Source organism: Drosophila bipectinata, chromosome 2R (genome assembly GCF_030179905.1).
Source record: "Drosophila bipectinata strain 14024-0381.07 chromosome 2R, DbipHiC1v2, whole genome shotgun sequence".
Lineage (NCBI taxonomy): Eukaryota > Metazoa > Arthropoda > Insecta > Diptera > Drosophilidae > Drosophila > Drosophila bipectinata.
Genome location: NC_091737.1, coordinates 24266748 through 24291087, shown reverse-complemented (window position 1 = coordinate 24291087; position 24340 = coordinate 24266748). Strand labels below are relative to the sequence as shown.

Sequence of the window (24340 nt, the reverse complement as noted above, 5' to 3'; positions counted from 1 at the left end):
AGAAGTCCCAAACAAAACGGAGTGTTTGGATCCATTTTTTTCCAGAGTTTTTGAATACTCTGTGGAAGTTTAAGAACTGGTTATATATTAGTTAAAGAAAGCAATTTCTCTTATGAAACTATGACAACTATCTTTTATCCTAAAGTTTAAAATCATGGCGGATTAAGTTGAACCACAAGATGGCACTTGGCGCCATGGATTGGACCTTCTTGGTCGGCACGCTCACTGAACCCCGAGCCGGAGGTCGTTGGCTTCATCTGTAAAACAAACTACCCGAAATACATAAAAAAAAAACACAGAAGCCAGGCGACAAGTTTAATTAAACGATTTAATTTAGTTTTTACAAAGCGCGCCACAGTCTGGCAGGTTTGGTAGGCTTAGTAGGAGTTACAGATTCGATATGGTAAATATATTTTCTTGGGCTCTACAGATTGCATCTAATTTACTTCATGGAAGAACAATTTGTGATGTGATGTGATGTGTATGTGTCTGTTTGTGGCACTCTCGAGGGCGCAACAAGATCAACAATTAAGCTAGTTCAACGATTCTGCTAAATACATGTTATTGTCTCAAATTGTACATACTTTTGGGTTATATATAGTATGCGATTACGATTTTGTGACAAAATGGTAGTGATACAAGTTCGATTATAATGAAAACTAGGATGACTAGGATTATAACTTATCACACATATTTTCATACCCTATCTAAACAAATGCAATAAGTCTTTGGGAAAATATTAAATAAATTAAACAGCATAGTAATAGGTAATAATTTAATTGATTTGTAAATTAGACAACCTTTTTCCTAACAAAAAGCTTTAACTTTTAAAGAGCACTACCATTTGTTCACAAAATCACATTCATATGTTGGCCTAAAATAGAGTAGCCGAATCAGAAAGGATACATGAAGGATATGCAAGTATCACAAGTTCAAGTTGGCAGCGTTTGCAGCAGCTATATCGTCCCGGAAGGCCAAAAAGCCAAGCTGGGCATGAGACGCTTCATTCAGAGCTCTGGATCGAATGCAGGCTCGATACTGATCCGCAGTCAGGGAACTGGAACATATCTAAAAATAGCATCAAAAAAACTGTTTAAAATAATACTCAAAATAATGCAATACATTCTAAATACCTTTATGTGCCAGCGATGAAAGATACCAGGATCGGTGGCACGTATAATTTTGATTTTGGAGCGTACATATTTTCGATACAGCATTACATCCTCGCCGCCCCAGCCAACTATTTCCTCCTCATCGAAACCGCGAACTTGCAGAAAATCGGAGCGGTACTGACACGTCATTCCATAGCCAAAGTCTCGCCAGAATCCAGTGTCCCTGGAGATCACCAGCTGCTCCTCATCGCTGGGCAGCGGCTTTCCTTGGAGGGTATAAGCCACATGGGGATTGTAGAGGCTAAAAACCACAGGATAGTAAACCTAAAACAAGGAAGTTATTCTAGAATTGATGAAGGACATAGTGTATGTAGATTTTACCTTCTTTCCAGGGGCTGCATTCCATCTACAACGCTCTAGGAATCTGGTTGTAAACATAATATCCACATCGCACATGAAGAGCAGGACATCCTCTCCAGCGGGCTTTACATGCTCCGCGCCAATTCTGAGAGCTTTGGCTGTAAAATAAATAAATTTTGTTTAATTTTAGTATCCCACTCATATAAATAAATAATTATTGTAATTACCTCTGCTAAATGTCTCATTGAGGGCTATAAGTTGTGTTCTTTTCGATCGACTGACCATTCGACGGGCCTGGTCAAGACCGCTGACACCGAAGTAAACCACAATGAGCTCCAATTGCCGATCCTCAAGCTTGGAGAACATGTGCAGGAAGCTGAGAAAACTGTGCAACCTCCCGGCCAAGGGCATTATCACATGGATCACGGGTGGACTGGATCTTGTGGCGTCTGCAGTCGGGGTCAGCTCCGACAGCTGAACTGTTTGCAGGGGGGCGAACGGTCGCATAACTAGTGCCCTTCGCACCGGGCTCGCCTGATTTTTAACGCTTTGGAAATAGAGCTCGTACTGAGTGCCAGTTGTGGGCTCATTGCGGTAGATGCCCTCGACGAAGTCGTCCAAAGTGTACTTGATCGCATCCGTGGGAGCCCCTGCCACAGCTCCCTTGGCTCTTATCTTGGCCGAGTGATTTCGGTTCAGGCTCTCCAGAGCCTTGTTAACAGCCTCGATGAGATCGCGCCGCCTATAGCCAATGGGCTTCTCCACCACCCGCTTGCCCAGGCCCAAGTCGATGGGATATACCCGGGTGAATGTGAAATGGTTGTAGGGCACCAGCTCATATTCGTTATTCAGCGGCAATCCGTGAAGAATTTCAGCGGCACCAACCTGCTTCCGGATATAACTACTGCAGTCGTAGTGGTGCGATAAGGGGGCAGACTGTGGACCCACTGTGGTCTCCACCAGCTGCAGACTGCCATTGGACAACTTTCCACTATTGTGGCTGCTGTGGTTATTCTTCAGAAAAAGAATTTGCGTACGTAGGGAAAGAACTTCATGCTTAAGCCTTTCAATTTCTGCTTCGCGCTCGCTCAGAGCATAACTGAAGCCGCTGGATTCACTTGGATTGCTGGGCTGTGCTTCCCGCGTGGTCAACTCGTCAAATCCGCATTTGGTGAGAACCACAATGGATGCGACAGTCACCAGAGCAAACAGCAGAAGCAGGCGGACCAGCAACTTGGACACCAGCGAGTTATGCATTTTCCATAGTTGTTTTACTAAAAGAAATCATTTCAAAAAAGCGTTAGATTTCTGCGCGATGTGGCAACTCCTTAACATAAAAATCGTTTTTCAACACTAGACGGTTGATAACGATAGTTAAGTCATTTCTGATTCAAATTAAAATAATGCGATTCAAAATAATAAGGTAATTTTTTCAAATAGTTTAATATTATTATGTTTTATTTTTAAATACTAATTCTTTAGTAGAAAAATTCTCCAAACGAAAAAAAATATCGATTGTTGTATTGTTCGATATATCCAAAAAAGTGATATTGCGATAGGCACAGATGTCGATTGTTGTCATCTGATATATTTATAACTCCTGGACGAAAATTGTGCTACACGACGCAAGTTTTCCTTGGAAAAGCCAAATATACAGCAGCATTCTAACGGTAGAGAGTCAAGGTGAGCACTGGGGTGGTGGGTGGTCCGCCGTAGGGCGCTACGGTCAAAGGGCGGGGACGTAAACAGTGTGCGTTGGCACAGCGGCATGCAACAAGTCTTTTTCGTTCGTTGCCTGGTGATGGCATTTTTCTAAATGGAGTGATTCATTCACCGAATAGATAAGGTGTGTGCCGTTTTGTTTTCTTTCTTTTACTATTATTTTGCGGCCCAAATAATCTCGAGGCTGGTGTGAGTGTGTTTAAGTATGTGCGAGAAATTGCAATAAATTGCCTACGCAGCTACAAATCGGCGAATAAAGGCCTTTCTTTGATACTCTTTCTAGCAGCAACAAGCCCACATTCACAATGGAGAACAACGAAGCCCCCTCCCCATCTGGATCCAATGTGAACGAGTAAGTGGAATCAACCATCGAATCAACAGGCTCAGCGCACAAACGGCAGGAAAACATACATATATATCTGTGTCGTGACGTCACCGGCTTTGATTGCCGGAAATCGAACTGGAAAGAAAGTTCCCAGCTTCGTACACTGAACTTTGGAATACCCTTGCAAGGCAATAAAGTTTACAAAGCAATGAAAGTAGGGCTTCTTTTAAAGGCAGTGGTTTTTTCCACAAGTCTGTTTTAGCTTAGTTACTCTCTATATAAACCTGCTTAAACAGCTGTGTGATAAGCTAAAGTCATTATGGGAATTCCTAGACCATGACAATAGGATGACCTATCAAATAATAGTTTGTTTTAGTAAAAGTTACTAACTTTTCCAACTTGTATACTGCAAGCAAGGGTATTTAAAAGCTTATACTCTCTCATATCATACGGCTTTTGTGCGTTGATCGTCTAGCTGATCGGTTTCCTCACATTTTAGTACTTGTAAGCATCCCCCACCACACATATAATATTATTCAGTTTTCCCATACTTCCGCCACCACCAAACAACAACAACTTCCAACCGAACCAATACGGGGACCACCACAGCAACAACAATGCAGCCCAGAAGCGACTGCAGCAGACGCAGGCCAAGGTGGACGAGGTGGTCGGGATCATGCGGGTAAACGTGGAGAAGGTGCTGGAGCGGGACCAGAAGCTGTCGGAGCTGGGAGAACGAGCCGACCAGCTGGAGCAGGGCGCCTCGCAGTTCGAACAGCAGGCCGGAAAACTGAAGCGCAAACAGTGGTGGGCCAACATGAAAATGATGATCATTCTAGGCGTGATTGCCGTAGTGCTGCTCATCATCGTCCTGGGTAAGATGCTTGCTTATGGCTTTGCTTCGGCTTCTGCTTCTGGGGCTTCTTCTGGTTGTGGTTTTTCCTCTCTGAGTAGCTAGGTGGCTGGTCTTGTGATTTTAACTAAAACATAGCTCGACGCTCTTGCTCAATCTGCGGTTTCGGCACTCCAACTAACCCAATAAGAGATAATCCCTCTCGAACTGATTACAAATCGTGAATTTCTGTTTACTTGCAGTGTCGCTTTTCAATTGAAACAATTAAACCCTTACATACACCCCAAAAAATACAAAAAGCAATCGCAACTGAAAAAGAAAAACCAATTCCGTTTTCCATACAACAATGTTAAGGTTCTCAGATTTTACAAAAAATAACACACTTAAGAGTGTGTTTCGGGCTCCTACTATATACGCATTATATTGTATAATATATTATATAATATGTTTAAGCTAAGCAACTCCAAAACTCTAAAGGTAAATGTCGTTCTGGTATCTGTTCTAAGTGTTAATTATCGTTATATTTGTCTAGTCTATAAAGTCTAAAGATTAGAGCCGTAGTATGTGTTTGTAATTAGGAGGTTTTTGTGTGTTGTGGGTTGCAGAGAGTTTCGGCTCTTTTGCAAATAAAGATAGGGAAGATTACACTCGTGAATATTAAATTTTGGGGTTTTAAAAGGCTTAAATTAATTTGAAAATTAATATTGAGAGTTTTTAGAAGCACGGGGTGCATTTTTATCAGCCAGACTACAAGGAAAATACTTCATTAAACCATCAAGAAACTAATATATAACTTTTGCAACTTTTAGTGTCCGTTTGGCCATCTAGCAGTAACAGCGGAGGCGGCGGAGCTAAGGCCGTTACCGAGGCACCGCACTAGGTGCCTTCCAAGTCAAGGAGGAGAGAATTGGGGCAACCACACAGATACGGAACAGGAACTATGGACCAAACATTTACCCATGTATATCTGGAACGGGAACCAAGCAGCATTAGCTTTCGGCCTTAACGCACAACACGGAGAGAGAGAGGGTGGAGAGAATCATTATGGAAATTTAACTAAAATCGCGTCTAACATATATTTAACCAGATTGTAATTATTAAAACTTAATGTTAAACGAAACATTTTCACGTATTGTAGCCGAGACCAGAGGTCCGTGTGTATGTTTATGCAAATGTACAATTATATTATATATACATATACTTGTATGTCATAAAGTTGTAAAACAAAAATATGCCCACCCTTTAGCCAGTCCTGGGGAATCCGTTGGAGCCTCGGAAGTTCGGAAGCAGTTCACAACACAAGCCATTTATTTGCATTCTGCGACCACAATTAAACGATGTGTGTGTCAAGAAAACAGTATCGATTTTCCGGTTAACCGAATTGAGGAGCTGCTGCACTTGCACAAAAGTAAGCCCGACGTCTGACCAGGTTGGGTGCGCGGCACAAAGCAACTGTTTTCGCCAGGACGCCAGGAGTCCCAGACAGCTGTTCCGATAGTTGGCGCATGCTCGCCCCGACCTCTAGCGATGTGAGTCTTCAAAGCCAGTACATTACATTCAAAAAACTGAAAGAAAAGCAGTCCAATGCCCACACGTAGCTCATGCAAAGGGCGAATAGGTTGAGGTAGTATAGTTGGGCGATGAAAATGTAGTCCGAGTCGATGTTCTCGCGGAAGAAATGTTGTCTCTTCATGGAGGCGGCGAATATCACAACGAACTGTGGGGGAAAGTGTGGCTTATATAAAGAAGTACCGGGTATATAGCTCCTTTTCTACCAACCGTATTCGAGATCAATGTGTAGACCAGCATGCTGGTTATCTCGATGCCACTACGTTTCATTTCCGCACAAACGATGACTCCGAAGCAGGTGAGAGCGAAGATCCTCTCGGACCACAGAACCACTCTCAGGCGGGACATCTATATGGATGGGATATATCACAATAGATCTTATAAAGACTGAAAACTTACGAAGCAACCCCTTCGTTTTGTGGCACTGATAGATCCATAGATCCAGCCAATTCCCAACATCAGGTAGGTTAAGAATACGGAAATAAAGAAGCTAAGGTAGGTGGGCTTACGAACGGGCTTCATGATCGCCAGGGTCGAGGCTTCAAACTAGATTAAAAATGAAAAATATAATATTCATGTATTTAAGAACTATTCCCCAAGAACTCACTGTCCATAAGCCTGCAAGAAAGCGCACATACCAGGGTTTCTTTGCGAGGATGTGGTAGAAGAACCCATATAGCTGTATGGAGATGAAGCTTATGAAGAAAGCCCCCAGACCGAAGTAATGGCGACTGCTCCTAAGGACTTTCAACGAATCGCTGTTCAATAAGAGAGCTTGATTATCCAATCAGAGTTTTAGGAAAGTGATTATACTCACATTTCCACAGCAACCAAGGCTTGGAGCTGGCCAAGGACCAGCAAACCAATAGTCACTGCATAGGTGAGGCCCACGGAGTTCTTCCTTTTCGGAGGTGTGATCTCAGGCGACATTTCGGAATAGAATTTCAAAAGATTCGAAAATAAATGTTCCAGAAATTAATGTCAGTTTTAAAAAAGTTTGTTACTTTGATTTAATTTTGTTAAAATCAGTCAGTTCTTGAGGGATTGAGCCATTCCTATTTTAAAAAGGAAAGCACCTTCGAGAGGTTTGGCAATAAAGTGTAGATCCCCTGGTGATCATCCATCAGAGTGGCTTTGAGTGCCGATCCCCGGAGATCATCCATCAGAGTGGCTTTGAGTACTCCATTAATTTTGCTCCTAGTTTCTGTGTGTTTGTTTTTTTAATACACCAAACACAGAAGTCCGGGCCACGCCCACACCGCCATGGAGGACCGCCGCCAGAGACTCCGGGCGTACCGGCGGGCCCGCCGAAAGTTCGCCCTCATCGTCTACATCCTGACCATTGCCTGGATGGTGCTGGCCATCATTCAGTGGCTCATTGTGTCCTTGATGTGAGTTCTTGGAGTCTGTGGGTTTGTAACCTTTTCCTAGATATATATCCTGTCTTTCAGAAACGAAATAAGCGACCTGTTCCACCACTCTTACTGGATAAGCCTCATATTCTTTGCGGTGGCGATGCTGTTGGTCATCCTGTTTATATTTTTCGAGAAGGTCCGGTTCATAATCGGTCTCAACTGGCTGCTAGCCGTGTTAATAGTGAGTTACTGCCAGTCTATAGCCATCCAGATTTCTAAGAGGTCTCCTTTTTCAGGTGGAGTTCATCATCATCGGATTGTTTGGACTGGTGGCCCGATCTCCTTGGCCAGACATAGTAATGTGGTTCTTGATCTGCATGCTGCTCATTTTCATATTCGTACTTCTGGGCTCCATAATACCGGTAATGGACTTCTGACTCCGATTCCTCTGACAAACTAATCCCTATCTTGAAATCCCCTTCCATAGCACGACCTAACTCTGGATGTGGTGATACTGTTCGTGCTGGCCTTCATTTTCCTGATGATCACCATCTACTTCGTCATGCTGTATATTCTGGTCGACATGCCGTTCTCCTTTGTGGTTTTCCAAGTCTTTGTCAGTATCATAGTGCTGCTGGTAAGGACGGAGAATACCCAGAGTTTCCATCACAACCTTCTAATCCCCGATCCTTCGTTCAGTTCGTCATGTATCATGCCCAGACCATTAACGGTGGACGGTTCGCGGAGATGCGCCTCAATGATCATCTGCTGGCCTCGCTCATCCTCTTCCACGACTTCATCATCCTCTTCCTGCTGTCCTTCTACGCGCAGATCGTCCACAAGTTTGCCACCCGATTCTCGACCTCCACCAGTGAGCCAACGGAGACTACGACAGTTGACAGTCTGAGTGATAGCGCGGATGGGGCTAACAAGCCCATCTTGAGTGATGGTGGTGATCAAAAGCCTCCCGGATAACCTGCCCGGCCAGGAGTACTTTCTCCCTAATCTCCTGCTGGTCTCGCTCATCCTCTTCCACGACATCATCCCACACTTCTAGCTTTCCCCTCAAGATCCTCCACAATCCATTCAAATCCAGATGATGTCGGGGAAGGGGATGACGAGTCTAGAAATAGTGACTAGGATTCAAGATCTCCTGACCCCCGACTAGGACACCGGCACTCGTGATACATCATATGTCTGTGGAATTGTGAGAACCCTTCGTGGGGAGACACCTGCATGTATGAACTCATCCAAAAATAAACAAATAGAGCGTCTTTAACTGGAACCTTGAAACTTTAATCACATTGACTTTGGTTAAACGTGGATATAGTATGTAAACCGGTTGGTTAGTTGAAGCAGATCTTACAATAGGCTAAACACATATGGATATTACGGATATAACGAACGGCTCAACATTGATTGTAACTACGATTGATTGAATTATTGATTGATTGCACAGCAGCTTCGGATGGCTTCACCTTTGACCCAATCAGGTATAAATGATAAGGATATTCTAGGATTTAAAGGGTCATTCCAAAGCAATTTCGTTAAACTTAGGATCTAAAACTCTATATAGGTATTCTATATAAGAACTTTTGTAGAAATATTTAGATCCTGCTGGTTGGAAAGGACTATAGCGACTCCATCGATGATGCTGCCGAACAAATGGTCGCATCCGAATCGGTATCCCTTCCCGCTGGCTCCCCGACTCCATGGGCGGAGAACATTGGTGGCGTCGTCGGGGAGGCAAACGACTGCAACAGGGGCGTGGCCTGCTCATCCAGGCTGCTCAATGGTGTGGGTGTGGGCGTGGCACCGCCCCTTTCGTCTAATTCACAACTGAGGCTGCTGCTGCCGGTGGAGGAGTTGCCAAGGGATTCGGACCGGGAAAGCGAATACGTGGCATAGCGCTCCAGCAGCAGCTGGCTGAAGGTCTTTGCCGGCCAGTCGAGATCCTCGGGCGGCTCCTGGGTGGGCGTGGCCAGGGGCGTTGGCAGGCGAAAGATGCTGCTGCTGAAGGAAGCCCCGCCGTCGGCTTGGCTCTCGAGGGTCTCCAGGAATCGCTTGCCATGGTAGACGTTGCAGGTGGTAACGGGGGTCGAGAGGCTGTCCACAGAGACGGTGACACTGGGATTGCAGGAGGGATAAATCATAGGGAGGGGGAGCGATAATGGAAGGGGCATGGGGTGGGGCAGCTCCATCGGGGTCTGATGGGAAGTCTCGTGTGTGTTTATGGGCCGGAATTGGTTATTTGGCGGCGAGTGGCTGGAGGAAGGTGAGTGGGTCAAGGAGTGCGAGTGCGAAGTGGAGCTGCAGCTGCGACTGGCCGTGGATAGGGAGTGGGCGTGGCTGGAGTTAGGAGTGAGGCTGCACACCTTGCCAGGCCGGCAAAGCGAAAGCAGTTCAGTTTCTACAAAAAACGCAAAGATACCAATTTTGATAAGAAGGTTGGGTTAGCATCCAAAATATCATCCTAAAAGCCACTCGCATTTCTACAAACTAGCATTCTGGCAATAGATCTAATTGGCCGACTACACTACCTGTTCTTCATACCTTCCGACGACTCCTCGTTGTCCTCCCGGATACTCGCCTGGCCGCCGGCCGTACTCTGGGCGGTGGATTCCTTTAGAGCCGTGCGCCCGTAGGAGTTGGTGCTGCCAGTGCGAGTCACACCACTGCCGGCATCAAGGGTCGTCTGCACCACCACGTCCATGTGCGAGTCCAGCGAGAACTGCTTCCCGGACATGAGAATACCGCGGACCCGTCTCCTCATCGACGGTGATTCATGATGCTACGAAATCCGGATTAAAACCATGTTCAGGAGTGATTGGTGCTACTCACCGCTATTCGAACACCGGCATAGGTTTTGGCCAAGAACTCATCGGCATCGAATATGGCCGCAAACGAACCATTAACCACTTTGGGCGAAAGCGGAGAGTTCGAGAGCAGGAGACTGGAGCCGAAGGCTTCGTTTTTCTCCTTGGTTTCTAGATTGGAAAACTTGCATGTTAATCCAGGACTTATGATCAGAAATAAACTATAGATACTTGTTTAACTTTATTTAAAAAAAAAACATAAAAAAGAAAAGGCTTTATAATCTGTATGAATATCTGCACTCCGTATTTGGAGAATCTTCTTCATACTCTCCCATATCTTCCAAAAAATTACTGTAAATTTGATTTTTAACTTAAATCTTCATTAAAAAGTGAGCTAAAAACCTATTTAAAGAGCCCAACAGAATCCTTGTACAATATAAATATGCATTTCAAGAATATAAATTGGACATTTAAAAAGGATTTCCACAAAATAGCCCCATTTTTCCAACCTATCTTCCTGAAAATCAACTATTTATAACACCATTCTCTGAACCAAAAAGTAAACATAACTCCAACGTATATTAACTAAAAGTAATCAACGATTTTAGGTGATCGAAGTGCACTAACAAAACAAACAAAAGAAAAACATAAAAACAAGAAACATGGGCAGGTTATTGAAACGGAAGTGGAACTAGAACTGGAACAGGAACGGATGTGGAACTAGAACTAAAACTGGAACTGGAACTAGAACTAGAGGCGGTAGGATTTGCGTTTACCCTTGAGATAGACGCGATTCGAAATGGTGATGTTCATCTCCTCGAGCACCATGGAGGCCACCTGCCGGATCTCCATCCAATCCTTGACAATGTCATCCAGGGTGGTGTGCGTCGAGGTGACCGTGAACCGGATCACATACTGTCCTTTCAGCGACGAAGGGATGCAGTGAAGGTTGCCCCGATGGTTCAGACGTTTCAGTAATTTCTCGGTGATCTCGTTGTCGCCGCGAATCCGGAAAACCACCAAGCCCAGATGCCGTTTGGCGGGCAACTCGAATCGATGGTCGGCCAGGACCAGGGCCTCGAATTTCTGGGCCAGACGCACTCCCTCGCGGATGTGGCGCTGCAGGCCCTTGATGCCATAGGATCTCAGAACGAACCAGACCTTCAGGGCCCGGAAACGGCGACTCAGTGGTATCTGCCAGTGCATAAAGTCCACCGCCACTCCAGAGTTCTCGTGCTGCAGATAGAGTGGCTCCACGTTGAAGGTGCGGTGGACGGCGGTGCTGTCGCGCACCCACAGGGCGGTGGCATCGAAGTGCACCATCAGCCACTTGGACGGGTTGAAGGCCAGCGAGTCGGCCCGCTCGATACCCCTCAGCCAGGTGCGGAACTCCGGGCAGATGAAGGCGCTGCCCGCATAGGCGGCGTCCACATGAAGCCACAGGTGGTACTCACCGCACACCACTCCGATCTGGATGAGAAATATAACATTTATAAGCCTTTTTTAGAACCCTTGAATATCTTTCACAATTATTAGGTATTTTTCTAGTACTCCCTTGGCAATAATTTGTAGAAAAGCCACAAACACTAAGCACACCCACCTCTTCCAGGTTGTCGAAACTGCAGCTGCCGGTGGTGCCGAGAGTGGCGCAGACCTAAAAATAAACCACCGCAGGACACTTAACTGGCTGACATGTATTAATTGGCTCCAGTGGGAGTCGCGATTCTTGATGCGAGAATCCCAGAATCAGCTGGCAGCGGAAGGCAAGCCAATTAATTTTGACAGACTGCCACTCACCCAGAAGGGGACCAGGCCCTGCTTAATGTCATCCTCGATGGCCTCGCGCAACAGTTTGCCGCGCATGGCCAAGTCCTCATCCGCCTCGATGTACCGCATCCTGACGAGTCCTGCAAAGGAGGGAAGCGTGAGAGAGGCTTAGGCCTTAAGCAGCTTAAAGAAACCAAACACCAGCCCACTAAGAAGCATCAGGTTGTCGATGCTTCCTCTTTTTTTCATTAAAAATACCCACTAATGTATTTATATTTAAAAAAAAAGGATAATTTAAAAATAAACTCACCAATTAGAGCTGCCTTCTCCACACTAGAATGAGCCTGATCCGAGCAATAGGCCACCAGTCGGGCATTGATTTCCGCATCCTGGTAGCCAGGATGTCGCTCGTGGAAACGCTGAATGGCCCTCGTCCTGCCCGCCAGCAAACAGACCAGAGTGGCCTCGCTGGCCGTCGTCTGAAGCACCCCGCCTCCCTGACTGCTGGAGCTCAGGTGCAGGAACTCGTCCGGCAGCCCGATCATCTTGCCCAGCCAGTTCATCACGATGATCTCCAGCTCAGTGCAAGCCGGAGAACTGGCCCAGGTGAAGCCCAGGCAGTTGATGGCATCCGCCAGCATGTCGCCCAGCAGGGAGGGCATCGAGTTGAGGGCCGGAAAGTAGGCGTGCATGTGTGGCGACTGCCAGTGGGTTATTCCAGGCATCACGATCCTCTCCACGTCCGCAAAGATCTTTGGCCAGGGCTCCCCATCAATGGGTGCCGATTCCGGGAGTAGCTGGCGCATATAGCCGGGACTCACATCGGGGAAGACGCGTCTCTCGCGAATGTTCTCCAAATAATCCGCTATATAGTCGACCATTTCCTTTCCTAGAAATTTATAGTTATTTTGTTTTAAAAGGGGTTTAATTATTATCATTTCGATAATAGTTAGAATAAGCTTTTTAAGATCAAAACCTTAGGAAATTCTTTTCTGTAGTCTTCTATCTATTAAATTCAAGTTTCTATTAGACTCTTTTCAAATAAGAATATATCTCTGATATATATATATACTTTTTGCTGTGCAGTCGAATTCAATTAGAGGCCATCAAACGAAGACAAACGGCCGGGCCAAATCCTCCTCGGGGCCAAATCAAATATACGCCCCGTCGGAGGGGATTTCCATCCGGTATTTACCATACGGCCCTGCCCTGCCTGCCGCTGTGCAGTTTATGGCCCAGATTTGACCCACTCCCCCGGTTCCCCCATCTACTTACCCCTCTGGCGGTATTCCTTGAAGTCCATGGTGGTGCAATCGACTCGCTTAACCCTTGCTGACGTAAATGCTGTGCAATTGTCGCAGACAATCAGTGGCTCTAACTGCGTCTTTTAGCCGACTCGTGTCGTTATGAGTTTGGCCTAATCCTTTTGGACTTTCGCACTCTCTGGCTCGCTCTTTGCTGTTGTTTTCCTTTTGGGCTTTATATGGTTTTATATGGTCTATTTTGGGTGTGGGTCCAGCTAGGCCAGCTCCATTTTTCTGGGGGGCACTTGTGCTAAGTTGAAATGCTAAATGGGAACGTCAACCGCTGACCGCTGGCGAAAAAAATACAGACGGGAAAAAATTTGAAGAACAATATAATGAAATGGAAACTTGGACACTTCCGATGTTGTGGGGCTTCTTTTGGGCCTGGAAAAGCAAAAGAAAAACGCCTGGAAAAACGGCCAGCTGTGAAAATACAGGGCCGGACCCTATCCGCAGGTATTGGAAGGGTTTTGGCTGAATAACCTAATTACGGCAACGAAAATATTTATCCTAATACTGCCTCTGTTTTGGATCACTCCGGGCTTTTATAGAACTGGAATATGCGCCCCGAAATAAATCAAATTGTGTCGACAAGTTGTCAGAACATGGAGCTGGCCTAATTGCCCATCTCCCCCAGTGGCACGATATCCGGACGTGGCTCTGGCGGGAATGGGGGGGATCGCCATGGATCTGCAACAAAATTCCGTTTAAATTGGAAAGCGCCCCCTAATTGTTTATGCTTGCTGACTCCCATAGCTTTGATTACATTTTAAATACCGCAAATTAATTCTATCGCTCGATCTGCAGCTCTCATGCACCGGCTTCACTGTACAGGTGCCTATCTACCACACACGTGCACTCCGATTCTCCAACTGCATTTTGTCATGCATTTAAAATGGGAATAACATGGATACTAACTCATCTGCGATTCGATGTAATGGGTTATCAAATTTAATAAAATTTTATCCAAAAAAATGGCAATATAATACAAAGAAACAAGGGATAAAATATTTAAAATTAAGAGAATCCTTATACTTTTAATACATGTAAGTTAAATATTATTTTATTACCGAACTATACAGACACAATAAAGTTAAACGAAACACTCGCAGGACTAAAATCTGATTCAAACTGAAGGAAATGGGACTCTTACAGGATCTATTTATACCCTGGAACTGGGGCTCTGCTTCTGCCAGAAAAGGGGGGTCTTTCCAAATGACATTAAACAGCAGGATGGCCATTTTCCTAATATGAATGACAACAACTATAAGCTTAGGAAAATGCGTGGGTGAAGCTTTCTGAACTTTTAATACTCTTTCCTTTCTTATAGATTGGTTCATATACTCAACTGAATTTTAATGTAAAATATTAAATATATTAGGATAAATAACTAAATAAATAACATATTAATAACAATGTTATTATACAAATATTCTATAAACTAGTATTGAAAGAGTATCTAAAACAATAAGAGAACATAAAGAAAAAAAAGGCCACGAAAGCGAAGAGAACCGAACAGCCAATGGCGGGTGGAGTCCTTCGCTAGGACGACACAAGCTGACCAATCAGAGGGCGGCAACCACAAACAGGATCAACAGGCTGTCGGCCAGCAGCAGACAGTCTCCCTCCCCCCACTTCCTAACCAATTTGTTCGCTGACTTAAAGGGCCGCTTTGGCCAATAATAAATACCACATCTGGCCGGATTAAAAGTCAATTCCCAGAGGCACGGGATGGGGCATATAATTTCGGGTCTCCGCTGGCACAGGAAGACATAAAAGCCGAAAATGCCCAGCAAGTTAGCTGGAAGCTCGGCTTCAAAATACGCGGCGATATCAGAAAGCAAATCGAGCCCCCTTCCGCTCGAGAGACCCCTCCCCTCATTACACACTTGTTACAAAATAAAGCACGGTGGGAGGGGGTGAGTGTGGGGTGGGGCGGGGCGGGGCGGTGCGGAGAAAGAGAAAATAAAGAAGGAGAAAAGCAGAGAGGTCAATGAGCTTTGTACTCGTCTCGAGACTCTGAAAATTTCGACAAAATACCGCTACATTCAATGGCTTTTGCACGTATCTCTATCTGTATCTGTATCTGTGCGAGTGTATCTGTATCTGTAGCCGTGAGTTGGTTTCTGGTGTGTGTATTACCAAATATTGGGCAATAAGAATAAGAATTTCAGTTTCTTTTGGGCATGAGACAGACAGTTACAAAGCGGCTTTTGTTGGGGCCCCAGACACGCCCCACCACCACTCCCCCTTCTGCCACTGCCACTGCCACTGTCTTTTCTCTCTTTGTACAACTCATTTATCTGTTCACCGCCTGCATTCTTATTAAATTTGTTGCTAAAAATACATTTTTTTTGTAAGCTTTTATTTAGCTGTAAGCGGTGGAGACAGTCGAACAGATAAATTCGTTTCAGAAGTGCATGTGCAGTGTAATCATTTCTCCGGCTCTCACTCTCTTCCCATTGTGCTCACCTGTGGCCTCTCTTAAACAATGACGCGATCGCTGGCCTTTCTCTTTTCGTACTTTCTACGTTGGGGCTCTCTTCTGTTCTCTTCCCCCACTGTTGTTTCTTTCTCTCTCTCCCGCTTTTCAGTTTTTTTCGTGTGTTTTGATTCCTTCATTCTTGAGCGCTAAGAACGTTCGTTGACCTCCGTGTTGGGGCTCTGCTGTTGCTTCTTCTGCTGCTGCTACCCGCTTAGCGGTACTTCTCAACCTGTTTTCCGCCTCTCCCGCTCTCCGGAGTGCGTGTGTGTGTGAGTGTGAGCGGGCGCGTCGTGCACTGGTGTTGGTGTGTTTGCCGTAGAAGTCTTCCTGTTTGTTCAGCGATTAAAGGTGCAACTGAGCAAGCTCCGATGACGGGCCCCAAACCAGCAGCAACAACAACAGCCGCCCGGGTTTCGGGTCTCTGACTCTTTGGGTTCGAGTACCACAAGTACAATATTCCCGAACCCGGCTCTTGGACAACTCTGATGAAATGCACGCATGACTCCTCTCTGGTACTTCAAGTTGTATCTTTTACTTTGAGATACAGGCTTACATCTGTGAATTAAACCGATAGGTTTTTCATTTAAGATATGGTATTATCTTTTAAAATTTTAAAATGAAAAATGCTTTCAGGGGAGAGAGGCTTTTATAAGGGTTTTAAAATAATAATTATAGATTAACCTAAATGATGTCATAGATCATAGCATGAATACTAATAGATTGAATTTCTTAAAGATTACCATTATGATGAAATAGATCTTTTTTGTCATTTATTTTTTTTTTTTAAGCCTGACTGTATTATTTTGGTTGCTGCGTGGATATTTTTGGGCTGTGATCACGCATTTAATTAGCAGGAATTTTTGTGAGTAAACTCTTCCAGGTGATGGTGTACCATACCTGTGTATCTGTGTACATGCCTTGTGTGAGTGTGAGTTGGGAATCTTCTTGCAGCTCCTTTCTCCTTTCTCGGCTGAGCTTCTGTTTCTGTTTGGGAATCTTCTTGTTTTTTTTTTTGCAGTCGCCACCTCCTCCACACACAGGTTCCCGCCTGGGGATGATGATTCCACCGCGGATGAGACCGATGATGATCGTGATGATCATGATCGGACCTGGGATGCAACGGGTCTTCCGACTTGGTCTCTTGCCATTTAGTGTGCAATCGTTTGTCCCCACGTCCAGTCCAGTCCACACGGATTCTGGCCACACGGTGTCACTCTCCAGCTTCAGATTCAGCTTCAGCTTCGGTCCAAGTTCCAGTTCCAGTTCTCCTTCCTGATCCGTTTCGTTTCGTTCCGCTCGCCGGCATCATCATCGTCTTTATTTGTACCGTTTGAAAGCTATTTGATGTCGCCATATCTGCGACCTGAACTAATTCGCGAATCTAACGATCATTATGATGATCTTGTCTGGTGAAGAGTTCAAAGCCTTGACATTGATCCGTTGAGACTTCAGTGTGTGTGTGAACGAAAGTCTGGCCCGTAGATGAAATCGCTTAACCTGACTAACATGCCAAGCACTATAAGAGGTGAGTTTGAAGGGAATACATATTAATAAATAAAATAATTAATAAATAAGTGATTTTATTCTTTTCTGATTTGTTCAAACAGTTCTTTATAATTTTATCAGAATTCTGAAACAAAATATTTTTTAAAGCCCTTGAAAATAGAGTTTTACCTCATAGCGTCCACAGTGATGGCTATATCTTTCCCAATCTTGATCCGATTCTCAAGCGGAGTATCTTAAACGATTTCTGGGTCGATTCTCTACCATTCTGCATCAAAATCCTGAGACAAAATATTTTTCAAATTTTTTGTCCATTTTTCATGATGGGATCCCTTGAAAATGGTGTTTTCCTTATGGGGCCCACAGTGATGGCTATATCTTTCCCAATTCTCATCCGATTCTCAAGCGGAGTACCTTAAACGATTTCTGGATTGATTCTCCACCATTCTGCATCTAAATCCTGAGACAAAATATTTTTCAGATTTTTTGTCCATTTTTCATGATGGGATCCCTTGCAAATGGTGTTTTCCCTATGGGGCCCACAGTGATGGCTATATCTGCCCCAATTTTTATCCGATTCTCAAGCGGACTACCTTAAACGATTTGTGGGCCGATTCTCCACCATTCTGCATCAAAATCCCGAGACAAAATATTTTTCAGATTTTTTCTCCATTTTTCATGATGGGATCCCTTGCAAATGGTGTTTTCCCTATGGGGCCCACAGTGATGGCTATATCTTCTACAATTCTCATCCGATTCTCAAGCGGAGTATCTTAAACGATTTCTGGGTCGATTCTCTACCATTCTGCATCAAAATCCTGAGACAAAATATTTTTCAAATTTTTTGTCCATTTTTCATGATGGGATCCCTTGCAAATGGTGTTTTCCCTATGGGGCCCACAGTGATGGCTATATCTTCCCCAATTCTCATCCGATTCTCAAGCGGAGTATCTTAAACGATTTCTGGGTCGATTCTCTACCATTCTGCATCAAAATCCTGAGACAAAATATTTTTCAAATTTTTTGTCCATTTTTCATGATGGGATCCCTTGCAAATGGTGTTTTCCCTATGGGGCCCACAGTGATGGCTATATCTTCCCCAATTCTCATCCGATTCTCAAGCGGAGTATCTTAAACGATTTCTGGGTCGATTCTCTACCATTCTGCATCAAAATCCTGAGACAAAATATTTTTCAAATTTTTTGTCCATTTTTCATGATGGGATCCCTTGCAAATGGTGTTTTCCCTATGGGGCCCACAGTGATGGCTATATCTTCCCCAATTCTCATCCGATTCTCAAGCGGAGTACCTTAAACGATTTCTGGATTGATTCTCCACCGTTCTGCATCAAAATCCTGAGGCAAAATATTTTTTCGATTTTTTGTCCATTTTTCCTGAGGAGATCCCTTGAAAATGGGGTTTTCCCCTATAGGGTCCACTGTGATGGCTATATCTTCACCAATTCTCATCCGATTCTCAAGCGGAGTACCTTAAACGATTTCTGGATTGATTCTCCACCATTCTGCATCAAAATCCTGAGGCAAAATATTTTTTCGATTTTTTGTCCATTTTTCCTGAGGAGATCCCTTGAAAATGGGGTTTTCCCCTATAGGGTCCACTGTGATGGCTATATCTTCACCAATTCTCATCCGATTCTCAAGCGGAGTACCTTAAACGATTTCTGGATTGATTCTCCACCATTCTGCATCAAAATCCTGAGGCAAAATATTTTTTCGATTTTTTGTCCATTTTTCCTGAGGAGATCCCTTGAAAATGGGGTTTTCCCCTATAGGGTCCACTGTGATGGCTATATCTTCCCCAATTCTCAACCGATTCTCGAGCGGAGTACCTTAAACGATTTCTGGATTAATTCTCCACCATTCTGCCACCAAAAAACCTTAGGGAAAATATTTTTCAGATTTTTTGTCCATTTTTCATGATGGGATCCCTTGAAAATGGGATTTTTCCCTATGGGCCCACAGTGATGGCTATATCTTCCCCAATTCTCATCCGATTCTCAAGCGGAGTACCTTAAACGATTTCTGGATTGATTCTCCACCATTCTGCATCTAAATCCTGAGACAAAATATTTTTCAGATTTTTTGTCCATTTTTCATGATGGGATCCCTTGCAAATGGTGTTTTCCCTATGGGGCCCACAGTGATGGCTATATCTTCTACAATTCTCATCCGATTCTCAAGCGGAGTATCTTAAACGATTTCTGGGTCGATTCTCTACCATTCTGCATCAAAATCCTGAGACAAAATATTTTTCAAATTTTTTGTCCATTTTTCATGATGGGATCCCTTGCAAATGGTGTTTTCCCTATGGGGCCCACAGTGATGGCTATATCTTCCCCAATTCTCATCCGATTCTCAAGCGGAGTATCTTAAACGATTTCTGGGTCGATTCTCTACCATTCTGCATCAAAATCCTGAGACAAAATATTTTTCAAATTTTTTGTCCATTTTTCATGATGGGATCCCTTGCAAATGGTGTTTTCCCTATGGGGCCCACAGTGATGGCTATATCTTCCCCAATTCTCATCCGATTCTCAAGCGGAGTACCTTAAACGATTTCTGGATTGATTCTCCACCATTCTGCATCAAAATCCTGAGGCAAAATATTTTTTCGATTTTTTGTCCATTTTTCCTGAGGAGATCCCTTGAAAATGGGGTTTTCCCCTATAGGGTCCACTGTGATGGCTATATCTTCACCAATTCTCATCCGATTCTCAAGCGGAGTACCTTAAACGATTTCTGGATTGATTCTCCACCATTCTGCATCAAAATCCTGAGGCAAAATATTTTTTCGATTTTTTGTCCATTTTTCCTGAGGAGATCCCTTGAAAATGGGGTTTTCCCCTATAGGGTCCACTGTGATGGCTATATCTTCACCAATTCTCATCCGATCCTCAAGCGGAGTACCTTAAACGATTTCTGTATTGATTCTCCACCATTCTGCATCAAAATCCTGAGGCAAAATATTTTTTAGATTTTTTGTCCATTTTTCCTGAGGAGATCCCTTGAAAATGAGGTTTTCCCCTATAGGGTCCACTGTGATGGCTATATCTTCTCCAATTCTCATCCGATTCTCAAGCGGAGTACCTTAAACGATTTCTGGATTGATTCTCCACCATTCTGCATCAAAATCCCGAGACAAAATATTTTTCAGATTTTTTTCCATTTTTCATGATGGGATCCCTTGAAAAGAAGGTTTTCCCCTATAGGGCCCACATAGATGGCTATATCTTCTCCAATTCTCATCCGATTCCCAAGCGGAGTACCTTAAACGATTTCTTTATCGATTCTCCACCATTCTGCATCAAAATCCTGAGGCAAAATATTTTTTAGATTTTTTGTCCATTTTTCCTGAGGAGATCCCTTGAAAATGAGGTTTTCCCCTATAGGGTCCACTGTGGTGGCTATATCTTGCCCAATTCTCATCCGATCCTCAAGCGGAGTACCTTAAACGATTTCTGTATCGATTCTCCACCATTCTGCATCAAAATCCTGAGGCAAAATATTTTTTAGATTTTTTGTCCATTTTTCCTGAGGAGATCCCTTGAAAATGAGGTTTTCCCCTATAGGGTCCACTGTGGTGGCTATATCTTGCCCAATTCTCATCCGATCCTCAAGCGGAGTACCTTAAACGATTTCTGTATCGATTCTCCACCATTCTGCATCAAAATCCTGAGGCAAAATATTTTTTAGATTTTTTGTCCATTTTTCCTGAGGAGATCCCTTGAAAATGGGGTTTTCCCCTATAGGACCCACAGTGAAGGCTATAGTTTCTCCAATTCTCAATAACGTCTTTTTTGTGAAACTTTTGCAATATTAGAACATGAGTTTCTCTGGCAATCAAAATAGTTCTGGTGATATTGCCGGCTTAGTAGGCATCAACCTTGGATGGCCAAAACCAGTCAATGGAATCACTTAACTGGCAAACAAATTAAAAAAAAAAAAAAAAACAAACATTAATTGATTAAATAAGGCAACGGCTGGCAGTAGCCGCTAATAAATGGATGCAATATGCAGTCAAGCTTCAAACATGCAATGCTGCGACTCTCCGTCTTCGGAAAGCTTTGCTGCTGGATTTCCGATTCTAGCCAAAAGATTTTACAACATCTTCAAGGCAAAAAACAGAAAAAAAACAAAAAACAGAAAAAGAACAACAACGGCAATGGGCAACTGTTGCCTCATCGACAGCGGAGCTGCAATAAACCAGTTGGAAGTCGCAGCTAATCTTGCAACACAGTTGCGCAACAAAGAATCCGAAGCAACGGTACTAACGTGTTTGCTGCTTGCTATTGTAGCTTTTTTTTCTTTTTTTTTTTTATCTGTTTGTTCTTTTCTTTTCTGTTCTTTTCCTTTCTTTTTATTTTTATTTTTCTTGGCAATCAACTGTGAGCCAGTTGCGTGTAACAGGTTTTTCCTCTTGAATAACTGGGACTTTCTTACGGGACTTTTTCGGAGAGTTTCTGCAGAGAAGAAAACAGGTTAGAATCGGCACAGCGCAGACTTGCAATAGATATGGCCCATGTAGCAGCCGCAAGAAGTTTACAACGGTGAGGCACACATTTTCGCGTTTCACGTTAGAACCAACGGTGCTCTGGCCAAGTTGCCAAGTTTCTAGCTGCTAGGCTGCTAGTTACTGGTTGCAAGTTGCTAGTTGGGCTGGCAGAACCAGTTAGGCTCTTGATTGTTGTTGCGCAAGCGCGGCAGCTGAAAACCAGCACAAAATAAATCTAACATGATTTAAGCAACGGAAAAACATGAAATATTAATGCTGATGGTTGACTCTTAACGGTCTCTGCGATGGTTCGCCTTCATCGGCCCTCCCATAATGATCTCCCAAGATCTTCGATCGCACCGGGCCTCTGTTAGGGCCCAGTTAGGCGATTAAGCCAAAATTTACAGCTGGCCCATTGGGCAATATGCTAGAATCAGTCTCCCTTCAGTGTTTTCGGCTTCAAGCTTGGAGGTCATGCGGTGATGGATTCGATTATTGCGGTTTTAGCTGTTCTTGGCTCTATTTTTGCCAAAGTTCTGATTTTTTCATGGCCCATACCTCTTGGCCTAATGATGTGCAATTACTCTGCTGAGATTTTAATGCGTTTTTGAAGGGTTTTTTGTTTTTGGGCCTTGTTTTGAATTACTTGGCCTAAGATTTGGACAATTTATAGGATGGATTTTTTGGATTGGGCATTATTTTTTAAAAGAAAATAAATGCACCCATAAAAACGAAAGCATGAGAGATGTTGTTTAGTCTCATAGTCTAATATGTTTTATTTTTTATGAATCTGTATATAATTTAACCTATCCATTTATTGAAAATATATTAACATTTTAACTTTCTTCTGACCATAACCACACTTTCATTTCAACCCCCTGCTTCAAAGCTATCATTTCAAAAGTTCCCGCCCTTCCCAAACCCACCACGGATGTGCAGAAAACTTTTCACACCACGATGGGAATTTCCCGGCTACCACCCCCTGCTGCCGCCACCCGCATGCAGAGGCTAAGGGTGGAAAAGCTGCGCAACAATGCCAAGTCGGATGGCTCGTTCTCGCACTCGTTAGCACTCGGGCGGGCTTCCAGTTTTTCCTGGCTATGCACTTGGCATTATGCCTACTAACCCTATTTTCGCAGCAGTTCGCAGCGAGTCCCATTTTTCAAGTTGCACGCGGGGATACATACACACACAAACCCACTGCGATTTTCCCAAAAGCAGCAGCAGCAGCAGTAGCAGCAGCAGTGGCAGCAACGGTGGCAGAAACCGAGGCGCAACCCCCACGAAACGGAAAGTTTGTGCAGCAGCAGCAGCAACTGTGTTTGTGGCACTCGAATTTGGGACACATTCCTGTAAAGGACGCAGCTCCGGTCAGCTGCTGCTGCCACCAATAAATAATAATAAAAAAAGGCCACAAAAATCGAGGCACAAAAAACGCGCGCGGTGCAACATGATTATTTAATTAGTTTTCGATTCTAAAGTGAAATAAATTAGTTAATCGAAGAGTGTGAAAAACAGTTGGGAAATTGAAGATTTTAATTGAAAAACCAGGACAGGAAAAGGATCGAGGCAAGAGGTGTGCAGCTTCTGTACCCTGGCGTGGGTGTGTGAGATTATTGATTTACATGTTGGCCGCTGAAAAATCGATTATTAAAGCCACTTTCCACTCACAGCTGGCTGTGTGGCAGTGAAGATGGTGGTGGTTGCATAGGTGGGGGTTGCGTGCCGCAATGTGGGAAATCAACAGAACCAACAAAAACAACAACAATAACAAGAGCAACAGCAACAGCGACGCTGGCAGAGACACACTTCCAACTGTTTTGACGTCGGCTAGTGGATTCCAATGGCGCTGCTTCTGCCAAAATCGTATGCTGCAGCGCAGCCTTGCAGCCATCCAGCGGCGACGCGTTGCATGTGCAGCAGCAGCAACAACAACAAGAGCAACAGCAACAGCAACAGCAGCCACAACAACAAAAACAACATCAGCAGGATACGAAAGCGAGGATGACAACAACATCGAGGAGTTGGACTGCGACCGCTAACAGATACAGATACAGATACAAGCCCAGTTATAGCCACAGATACACAGTTACACCAACACTTGCCGGACATTAGCCTGCAACATATTGTGGCTGGAAAAACAAAGAAATTCAAAATAATCAAAGTGAACAAAAATTCCCCAGAGAATGCAGTTTAATTCAAAGGTCTTGAATCGCCCAGAAATCGCACAAAGTTGAGTATACGACCCGTATTCCAGCTGCAAAGCGAACCCAAACGAACCGAAACGAAACGAAACGCACAGGTGCATCATTTCCCTTGCCACCCCCCTTGCTCTTGCTCTCTACTGCTGAGAACTCCCGCCCTTTGCCACATGCCCCAATATCCCCAATCCCCAATAGCCCCTCCTCTAGTGGTATCTACACCAATCTGACAAGCAATCGAGGAATCGCAAAATGAATGAATTCGTATTCGTTTAGTCGACAATTTTTAAGTGCACTTTCGTAAGGCTGATTTTGAATTTATTTCGATGTTGTGCTTCTACACCCAAAACCAAAGTAATTAAAGCCAAAAACCAAAACAAAATCTATAATTAATGGAGAGAATTGCCCAGTGAGAGCAACGAACCAAGTGAAAGTGTGAGTGTTTTAGTGTTTAAG

At 44.1% G+C, this 24340-nt stretch overlaps 6 protein-coding genes across 11 annotated transcripts in view; 3 read left to right on the top strand and 3 right to left on the bottom strand.

Moving 5' to 3' along the window:
• Nucleotides 1-909: 909 nt before the first annotated feature.
• On the bottom strand, nucleotides 910-5688 carry Csgalnact (Chondroitin sulfate N-acetylgalactosaminyltransferase). The gene is made up of 5 exons (XM_017231725.3): nucleotides 5612-5688; nucleotides 1700-2746; nucleotides 1494-1630; nucleotides 1134-1436; nucleotides 910-1068 (listed from the first exon to the last, which is right to left on the bottom strand). The coding sequence occupies exons 2-5, from the start codon at nucleotides 2727-2729 to the stop codon at nucleotides 925-927; spliced, it is 1614 nt and encodes a 537-aa protein (XP_017087214.2). The 5' UTR covers nucleotides 2730-2746; nucleotides 5612-5688; the 3' UTR covers nucleotides 910-924.
• On the top strand, nucleotides 3000-5492 carry Syb (Vesicle-associated membrane protein synaptobrevin). 6 transcript variants are annotated; one of them, XR_001772956.3, is made up of 5 exons: nucleotides 3001-3155; nucleotides 3478-3546; nucleotides 4060-4394; nucleotides 4615-4849; nucleotides 5182-5492. XR_001772956.3 is itself a non-coding variant. In XM_017231737.3 (4 exons), exons 2-4 carry the CDS (start codon nucleotides 3500-3502, stop codon nucleotides 5250-5252), a joined length of 453 nt encoding a protein of 150 aa, XP_017087226.1. In that variant the 5' UTR covers nucleotides 3000-3155; nucleotides 3481-3499; the 3' UTR covers nucleotides 5253-5492. The 6 variants fall into 6 exon arrangements, 5 of the variants coding, with proteins under 5 accessions (XP_017087226.1, XP_017087230.1, XP_017087225.1 ...); XM_017231737.3 differs by lacking the exon at nucleotides 4615-4849 and having other exon boundaries at nucleotides 3000-3155; nucleotides 3481-3546; XM_017231741.3 differs by lacking the exon at nucleotides 4615-4849 and having other exon boundaries at nucleotides 3481-3546; nucleotides 4129-4394.
• On the bottom strand, nucleotides 5663-7025 carry LOC108118840 (uncharacterized). The gene is made up of 5 exons (XM_017231735.3): nucleotides 6759-7025; nucleotides 6549-6699; nucleotides 6341-6487; nucleotides 6152-6289; nucleotides 5663-6089 (listed from the first exon to the last, which is right to left on the bottom strand). Exons 1-5 carry the CDS (start codon nucleotides 6869-6871, stop codon nucleotides 5910-5912), a joined length of 729 nt encoding a protein of 242 aa, XP_017087224.2. The 5' UTR covers nucleotides 6872-7025; the 3' UTR covers nucleotides 5663-5909.
• An 83-nt stretch (nucleotides 7026-7108) lies between these two features.
• On the top strand, nucleotides 7109-8595 carry LOC108118839 (uncharacterized). The gene is made up of 5 exons (XM_017231734.3): nucleotides 7109-7332; nucleotides 7393-7537; nucleotides 7593-7718; nucleotides 7784-7933; nucleotides 7996-8595. Exons 1-5 carry the CDS (start codon nucleotides 7205-7207, stop codon nucleotides 8269-8271), a joined length of 825 nt encoding a protein of 274 aa, XP_017087223.1. The 5' UTR covers nucleotides 7109-7204; the 3' UTR covers nucleotides 8272-8595.
• A 306-nt stretch (nucleotides 8596-8901) lies between these two features.
• On the bottom strand, nucleotides 8902-16449 carry Hdc (histidine decarboxylase). Its single transcript, XM_017231723.3, has 10 exons — nucleotides 16409-16449; nucleotides 15656-16223; nucleotides 13155-13473; nucleotides 12190-12768; nucleotides 11910-12019; nucleotides 11713-11766; nucleotides 10889-11582; nucleotides 10138-10283; nucleotides 9850-10087; nucleotides 8902-9706 (listed from the first exon to the last, which is right to left on the bottom strand). Exons 3-10 carry the CDS (start codon nucleotides 13180-13182, stop codon nucleotides 8928-8930), a joined length of 2628 nt encoding a protein of 875 aa, XP_017087212.2. The 5' UTR covers nucleotides 13183-13473; nucleotides 15656-16223; nucleotides 16409-16449; the 3' UTR covers nucleotides 8902-8927.
• Nucleotides 16450-17159: 710 nt separating this feature from the next.
• Hr3 (Hormone receptor 3) overlaps nucleotides 17160-24340 on the top strand; it is a 31909-nt gene continuing 24728 nt past the window's right edge. Inside the window, exon 1 of the mRNA XM_043211083.1 lies at nucleotides 17160-17193. Coding sequence (XP_043067018.1) covers nucleotides 17175-17193 — 19 coding nt within the window. The 5' untranslated portion in view covers nucleotides 17160-17174. The remainder of the gene's footprint in view (nucleotides 17194-24340) is intronic.

What these genes read in the sequence shown, in the direction of transcription:
- LOC108118840 (XM_017231735.3), bottom strand. Translation starts at nt 6,871, where the DNA reads ATGTCGCCTGAGATCACACCTCCGAAAAGGAAGAACTCCGTGGGCCTC. An exon ending in TTCTTGCAGGCTTATGGACA is followed by an intron (nt 6,488 to 6,548) that starts GTGAGTTCTTGG and finishes TTTTTAATCTAG; the next exon opens with TTTGAAGCCTCGACCCTGGC. An exon ending in ACACATTGATCTCGAATACG is followed by an intron (nt 6,090 to 6,151) that starts GTTGGTAGAAAA and finishes TTTCCCCCACAG; the next exon opens with TTCGTTGTGATATTCGCCGC.
- Syb (XM_017231737.3), top strand. Translation starts at nt 3,500, where the DNA reads ATGGAGAACAACGAAGCCCCCTCCCCATCTGGATCCAATGTGAACGA. An exon ending in TCTGGATCCAATGTGAACGA is followed by an intron (nt 3,547 to 4,059) that starts GTAAGTGGAATC and finishes AATATTATTCAG; the next exon opens with TTTTCCCATACTTCCGCCAC. An exon ending in GCTGCTCATCATCGTCCTGG is followed by an intron (nt 4,395 to 5,181) that starts GTAAGATGCTTG and finishes TGCAACTTTTAG; the next exon opens with TGTCCGTTTGGCCATCTAGC.
- Hdc (XM_017231723.3), bottom strand. Translation starts at nt 13,182, where the DNA reads ATGGACTTCAAGGAATACCGCCAGAGGG. An exon ending in CAAGGAATACCGCCAGAGGG is followed by an intron (nt 12,769 to 13,154) that starts GTAAGTAGATGG and finishes ATAAATTTCTAG; the next exon opens with GAAAGGAAATGGTCGACTAT. An exon ending in GTTTCGACAACCTGGAAGAG is followed by an intron (nt 11,583 to 11,712) that starts GTGGGTGTGCTT and finishes TTTCTCATCCAG; the next exon opens with ATCGGAGTGGTGTGCGGTGA.
- Csgalnact (XM_017231725.3), bottom strand. Translation starts at nt 2,729, where the DNA reads ATGCATAACTCGCTGGTGTCCAAGTTGCTGGTCCGCCTGCTTCTGCTG. An exon ending in CAATGAGACATTTAGCAGAG is followed by an intron (nt 1,631 to 1,699) that starts GTAATTACAATA and finishes TTTATTTTACAG; the next exon opens with CCAAAGCTCTCAGAATTGGC. An exon ending in TTCATCGCTGGCACATAAAG is followed by an intron (nt 1,069 to 1,133) that starts GTATTTAGAATG and finishes TGCTATTTTTAG; the next exon opens with ATATGTTCCAGTTCCCTGAC.
- LOC108118839 (XM_017231734.3), top strand. Translation starts at nt 7,205, where the DNA reads ATGGAGGACCGCCGCCAGAGACTCCGGGCGTACCGGCGGGCCCGCCGA. An exon ending in GGCTGCTAGCCGTGTTAATA is followed by an intron (nt 7,538 to 7,592) that starts GTGAGTTACTGC and finishes CTCCTTTTTCAG; the next exon opens with GTGGAGTTCATCATCATCGG. An exon ending in TTCTGGGCTCCATAATACCG is followed by an intron (nt 7,719 to 7,783) that starts GTAATGGACTTC and finishes CCCCTTCCATAG; the next exon opens with CACGACCTAACTCTGGATGT.